Raw genomic sequence first — 6,961 nt, forward strand, 5'->3', positions numbered from 1 at the left:
TAAACTAGAGAGAGAATCGCTGGCAAGGGGGCTACAACTACAACAAGATGAACATATTTGATCGTGATTTAATTATAATACACGTTTCAAAATGATGCCGAAGTAACAACATACTGATACCGGTTAGTAAAAACCATGAATTCATGCTTTGACAAGTCTGCAGACAGACGGCAGGCGAAAAACCCTTTTAAAATGCGTGTTTTCTAAATGTAGCTTGGCTAAGCTAACGTTATATATGCTCCGACCGTCCACACTCACAACAACGGCCTATACAGACATAAATAAACCAGCGACTGTATTCGCCATGACACAGGCAGTCTGTGGTTTGTACTTGTTTAACTTTTGTCTAGTTTCTGAACAGATATGAGGAGCTGTGAGCTCTGAGTGCTAAGAGCTAACGGCTGTGTTGTTTTTCTGGGGCTCTCATTGAAGATGACGTCATGGCTCCGCCTACACTGCGTTACTATAGTAACTGCCCCAGTTCCTAAACTGTAATGGAAGCGCAGCATTAAAGTGAGCCGGGCCTCATAAGGCCTAACCAAACCGAGCGAGGCCGAGCGAGGCCTGCAGTGGAAACGCGCCATAAATGTATGTACTTTTGTAGGGCCTGTTTTGATGAGCTCCAGATGAGGAATGTGATGGTGTGGCTGGTACTGGACTACGTCTGTGATGGAGTCTATATCTTGGATATAGCTGTTCGTCTCCACACAGGTACTGAAAAGACTAATTTCTATTACTACATAAACATTTTTGATTAGAAACTCTGTTCTGGATTGTTGTTTTAACTGATACCCTAATGCTTTAGTTTATTTGTGTTTCTAATGTATTTAAAGGTTTCTTGGATCAAGGCTTGATGGTAAAAGACATGCGGCGTCTGAGAGAATCCTACATTCAAACCTTGCAGTGTAAGCTTGACATTTGCTCCATCCTCCCAACCGACCTCCTGTACCTGGCTGTTGGGATGAGCTATACTCCTCTTCTTCGATTCAACCGCCTGCTGCGTCTGTCACGTCTGTTCGAGTGGTTTGAACGTACAGAAACACGAACGGGCTACCCCAACGCTTTCCGCATCTGTAAGCTGGTTCTGTACATCCTGGTGATCATCCACTGGAACGCCTGTGGATACTACAGCTTTTCCAAGGTCCTTGGATTGGGATCTGACTCTTGGGTTTATCCCAATGCATCTGATCCGGAGTTTGGCACCCTGACCAGAAGTTACATATACTGTCTGTACTGGTCCACTCTGACGCTGACCACCATTGGAGAGACTCCTCCTCCAGTTAGAGATGAGGAATATTTGTTTCTGATTTTTGACTTTCTGGTAAGTCGATATCTTACCTTAAATGATTCATAAATTCCTTTTACTGTAAGGATCCCAGTTGTTCCAGTCCATCAATACAGCTAATACCAATATTTCTGTCCTAGGTTGGTGTTCTGATTTTTGCCTCCATTGTGGGTAATGTTGGAGCCATGATCTCCAATATGAACGCCACAAGAACAGCCTTTCAGAGCCGCGTTGACACCTTGAAACACTACATGCAATTCAGGCATGTAAGCAAGGTGCTAGAGCAGCGCGTCATTCGTTGGTTTGACTACCTCTGGACCAATCAAAAGACAATAGATGAACAGGAAGTGCTGCACAGCCTGCCCAATAAACTGAGAGCTGAGATTGCTATTAATGTTCACCTGGACACACTGAAGAAGGTAAAGACACTTGGATAGTGTGACACAATTCCATTTAGCCTCTTTTCTGTAGTATTTCTGTTGAGAGTATCATAAAAGGTCACAGTATCATTCTTAGAGTTTGGCTAAAACACAACGTTGTCTTAAATGCTGCATTGTCATTTAAACACTGTCTGTTGGAATTGGTTAACAGTGTCATTTAAATATTTTTGTTTTAATTTTTGCACCATCATTACGTGTAAGCTCCTCAACATTATTGTTGTGTCCATGTGTGTTTGAATAAAGGTGCGCATTTTCCAAGACTGTGAGGCAGGTCTCCTCGTAGAACTTGTTTTAAAACTTCGACCACAGGTTTTCAGTCCTGGAGACTACATCTGTAGGAAGGTTAGTATTCACTTTACCTCTACTGGTACTAAAGAGATACAATGAATTGCTTTTGCTGTAGTACTGTCTTGAATGTATTAAACTAGTGACTGTTTACCGTACAGTGGTCATACCATAATAAGCTGCTGCTTAGACCACAACTTTTTTTTAATACTGAACTGTACACATGTTAAATTGAGCAGTTTATCATTGGGCTCTTTCGAGATTGACTGTCTAGCTTACTGTGAAAGGTTTACGTAAGCAATACGATAATACAGACAAAACCAAAACTGGGCACCAAGACTGGGCAACACAATTTTAGTGATTTAGTAATTTTAGTAATCACAAGATAGCTACCCTGCCTTTTCATATATTGAACTCCAAGTGGGACCATAACTTACTAAATGAACATCATGCTGTATTAAAGAAGACATGAAACTAGTGTTTTGGACAATACATTCATTATGAAAATGTTTACTGACGTGATAAATTAAGTGACAAGTAGGGTAATTTTCTCATAGACATCTATACAATCAACCTTCTTTGATGTATATATGTGCTATACATACGGTAGTGCTAAGTGCAGCACTAGTATTAACAGCCTTACTCTGCCATTTTGTTGAAAGGACAGTATTGTAAGTCCTGATATATATCCTCATTCCTTTTTTTCTTCCAAGGGTGATGTGGGTAAGGAGATGTACATCATTAAAGATGGCCAGCTGGCAGTGGTGGGGGAGGATGGAGTCACCCAGTTTGCTGTTCTGACATCAGGAAGCTGTTTCGGGGAAATCAGCATCTTGAACATCAGCGGCAGCAAGATGGGGAACCGTCGTACGGCTAACATCCGCAGTCTGGGATACTCAGACCTCTTCTGCCTTTCAAAACAAGACCTGATGGAGGCCCTTCAGGAGTTCCCCCATGCCAGGGCCCAGCTAGAGCAGAGGGGGCGGGACATCCTGCAGAAGGAGGGGCTTCTGGAGGAAGTGAATGTGTCTGCAGGGGAGGAGCTTGAAGAGAAGGTGGAGAGGCTGGAAACCAGTCTGGACCGGCTACAGGTCAGTTTACTACTTCTGCAGGTTTAATGCTACGCTACAGCCACTACAATAATGCTGATTATTAACAATTACCTTGTTTTTCAGACGTGTTTGGCCCGTCTGCAGAGTGAGTTCAACTCTTCCCAGCTTCGACTAAAACAGCGGATCACAAACCTCGAAACCAACGTCACCACAGTGTGCACAGGCAGCGGCTTCCTGTCAGACGGAAACGAGAGTGTTTTCGGTGACGGTGTGCGCAGTGAAATCAACATCCGGCTCTGAAAGAGAGACTAGGAAAATATATGGGAATAGAACAAAGAATATCACAAAATACTTACTGCGTTTTTTGTTAACCTGTTAAGCCCGAGAGACTTTGGTACCGGGGCCCTCCTGCAACATCTTGCAGGAAAGTGTCTGAGGGCATGTTCATTTAATAAACTATGAATGTTTTATATCCATGTAACGGGAAGAAACTCATCTACCTGATCATTTTTATTTATTTTTCAAAAAAAACAACACAATGCTAATGCTGAGCCTCTGAATTAGCAACGAGCGAAAAATGCTAACAGATGACTGCACCGAAATTCACTCACAAAACCTTATTATTTATCTTTGCTGCACATCCAACCCATCGTTTCACATCGTGAGGTGACACAGAATCGAGGGGTACCGTTCATTATCACTCACTAAAACGAACTCTTGGAGATAATAACAAGAACAGACATCAAAACATATGGCGCTAGGTAGCTAAAAACGCTAACATGGCTCACCTGTGTCGTAGTCTGGTCAAAAGTGGTCTTCAATGGTATTACAACGATAAAAACGCTGCTGAAGTTAATCCATAGGTTAATCCAAAGTGTCTGTGTCCCTTTGAAATGATTTCTGATCCATGAATCCATGAGCAATAAACCTGCTTTTCGGTTTTCAAATGTCAGAGCGAGAGATAGGTTCACTCTGGTGCAAAACTGTGTGCGCAAAGCCCCCACCTTTTTGTTTTACCATGTGTGTGAGCAGAGATGGGGTCGTTACTAAAAAAAAGTAATATATTACATATTACATATTACTTTAAAAAAAAGTAATATATTACACTACTTCGTTACTCTCACATAAAGTAACTCGTTACTTTACTAGTTACTTTACTCGTTACTTTACTCGTTACTTTACTCGCAGGGCCGACCCGCCCCTCCCTACAGGCAGATCACGCAGACTGCGGTGCACCTACAGTGTGCGCGCCACAGTTTTGCCTCTGCGAGCAGTGGCGGCGCCAGAGATTTTCTCTAGGGGGTGCTGTGGGGTAGCTTGACGTTTCATAGAGGGTGCTCAAACATTAAGGGTTTCCCATTAATGCACCAGCGCTACAGTTGAATTTTCTACTGCAACACTCCCCACACGCACACACAGTATACCCGCGACTGTTACAATGAAGGCTCGGTAATCAGCTCACGGCATATAGGTGTAAGCAGGAGTAAAGTGCTATTTTTACAAGTGGTGTGTGGACCTCACCTCCTCCAGGAGGGTCCTCACCTTCTCTAGTGGGGTCCGGGGAGATTTTTTTTTAAATATTGAAGTTAAAAGCATCAATCTGGTGCACTTTGAGAGCAAAATGAAGAGATCTATGGATATACTGTATCTCTCAACATACATATGAAACAGAACTGTAAACAGATTTTCTATTTCTTTATAGATATTTACAAATCACTCCCCTTTTAAAACAAACAGTTTGAGACCCACTGAGATAACTAGACTAAAGTTAACTATCTAAACACTGAGAGTCCTTTACTTCACCTGAGCTGAGGTTATCTGAGACTCTTCGTCTGACAGGAGATAGTTCTCCCTCCACCTTGTTGTTGAAAAAGCTCCTTATATCCGTTAGCTTGGCTAGCTAGCACCAGATGCTAACCACAACGATCTCCGGTAGATACCCACCGGTGCGCGAGCTCTCTCTCTCGCTCGCTTGCGCACGCACACAAAATGGCTCGTGCCACACACACACACAGAGCAGAGCTTGAATGAAACACAGAGACCCAGAAGTAAGCTACTTGTACTCACGAGGCCTATTATGTGTAGAATCCCTCTCGCTTTCAGTTGGTTTTGATTGAGTGTCCACATGTGGACGTTTAAGGACTAAAAAACGATCCATTTGTCACTTTGCTGTTAGCAAATAATGTGGGGCTCCAGCTAACAGGAAGTCACTCAAGTGTCACAAAGTAATTTAGCCTATGGGTAGGTCAAAAATCTAATGGGTGCTGGCCATTGGCCTAATCATATCACCTGTGTTGGCTTTATGTTTTTGGTCAAACATGTTTGTTTCACATTTGCATTGATGTAATCAATAATTTTTCTGATTTAATTTAATAAAAATAATAATAATAATTTTCGAAAAAAAAAAAAAAAAACATTTCTTGGGGGTGCTTAGGGGGTTGCTTCGGCAATCCTGTGGGGTGCTTCAGCACCCCCTAGCTCCCCCCTGGCGCCGCCCCTGTCTGCGAGACTCCACTTGCACCCCCAATTACTATTGCATTAAGGAAGACATAACACAAGTCTTTCTTTTTATATGCTCTCAAATAGGCTACCAGCCACACAACAAGCTAACAGTCTGTGAAACGTAAAGATACTAATTAATGAAACCAGTTCAAGACGCATTATTCTTATCATTCTTTATGAGCGCATAACGGTAAGGTATCTAATTACTTATTTATTTAGTATTCCATAACTTAGTAACAGAGATGGTCAAACTAAAGTGGTAGAGACATGGCAGAATTCCTACAATGAAGCGGGACATTGAACTGTTCACCCGTGAGAGGGCGATCAACAAAAGAGAGTGAGCGGCCCCGTTGAGGGAGTTTACAGATGAAAAGACTCAGCCATGTTTATGCAGCACTGCACGTGGAGATGATGTCTCGCAAATCGCGGCGGAAACCCCTCTTGTCTGTCAGTGAGTGTGATAATTTTATAAAAGTAACGAAGTAACGCGTGTCGGGGCAATGTTAGTAACTGTAGTGTGATTACTAAATTATAAAAGTAGCGCGTTACACTACTCCGTTACCGACAAAAGTAATATTATTACAGTAACGCGTTACTTTGTAACGCGTTACTTTGTCACGCGTTACACCCAACTCTGTGTGTGAGTGGGGAGATTCCCCTTTGATTATATTGGCTCTAACGGTCAGAAAGAGATGTCAATCACCAAAATCGACCAATGGGTTCCAGAGACACGGTAAAACCCCCATTTCCACCCAAATCACCTCAGAGGTGGAGTTTTTTTGCTAAACCTCTCTAAAAAGGTCAAATATCACTTGTTTTGCATCAATCTTGATACAGGGTACTTATTATATGTTGTAATTTAGATTCCTAAAGCTTTTAGTCTACCTTACCATCATCCAAGGGTAGTTTTCACTATAAGTAAAAAAGAATCTTTGGGCGGACACTATCATTTACAGTTTTTTACTATGTCTGAATTTTCTTTAAAATAAAAAACATCTATATTGATTCTGACTCTTCTACATCCAACTCACAGGTCTATCATTACTTTGAGAAAAAAGATTATTAATTTAACCCTTTTAGAAGGGAAGATATGGTCATTTGTTCTGGGAATGTCATTTTCGAGCATGATACCTGAAAAACAGGCTCAGGGTTGAACTGGTTAATTCGCAAAAATGTATGTACATACATGTTTGCATTTACGTATTACGTTAGTTACTTAACTTTTTAAAATCAAACATTTACAAGTTTACACAATTTCTTCAAAGGAGTATGAGAACATATCTGTGTACTGTTTAATGTATTCTAATGCTCCTAAATGTATCACTGCTTTGTGTCTCAACTTTTAAACTGACAAACAAGTTGCAGACACACAATTAAGATAAATAAAGTAAAATAAA

The 6,961-nt window shown here is 41.5% G+C and overlaps 1 protein-coding gene across 2 annotated transcripts in view; it reads left to right on the forward strand.

Moving 5' to 3' along the window:
* LOC117546964 (cyclic nucleotide-gated cation channel-like) overlaps positions 1-3,472 on the forward strand; it is a 57,303-nt gene extending 53,831 nt beyond the window's left edge. For both annotated transcript variants that reach the window (XM_034217403.1, XM_034217404.1), the window contains 6 exons: positions 605-711; positions 834-1,321; positions 1,426-1,704; positions 1,969-2,067; positions 2,724-3,101; positions 3,186-3,472. In XM_034217403.1, coding sequence (XP_034073294.1) covers positions 605-711; positions 834-1,321; positions 1,426-1,704; positions 1,969-2,067; positions 2,724-3,101; positions 3,186-3,362 — 1,528 coding nt within the window. In that variant the 3' untranslated portion in view covers positions 3,363-3,472. The remainder of the gene's footprint in view (positions 1-604; positions 712-833; positions 1,322-1,425; positions 1,705-1,968; positions 2,068-2,723; positions 3,102-3,185) is intronic.
* The last annotated feature ends 3,489 nt before the right edge of the window (positions 3,473-6,961 follow it).

Source organism: Gymnodraco acuticeps, unplaced genomic scaffold, assembly GCF_902827175.1.
Source record: "Gymnodraco acuticeps unplaced genomic scaffold, fGymAcu1.1, whole genome shotgun sequence".
Classification (NCBI taxonomy): Eukaryota; Metazoa; Chordata; class Actinopteri; order Perciformes; family Bathydraconidae; genus Gymnodraco; species Gymnodraco acuticeps.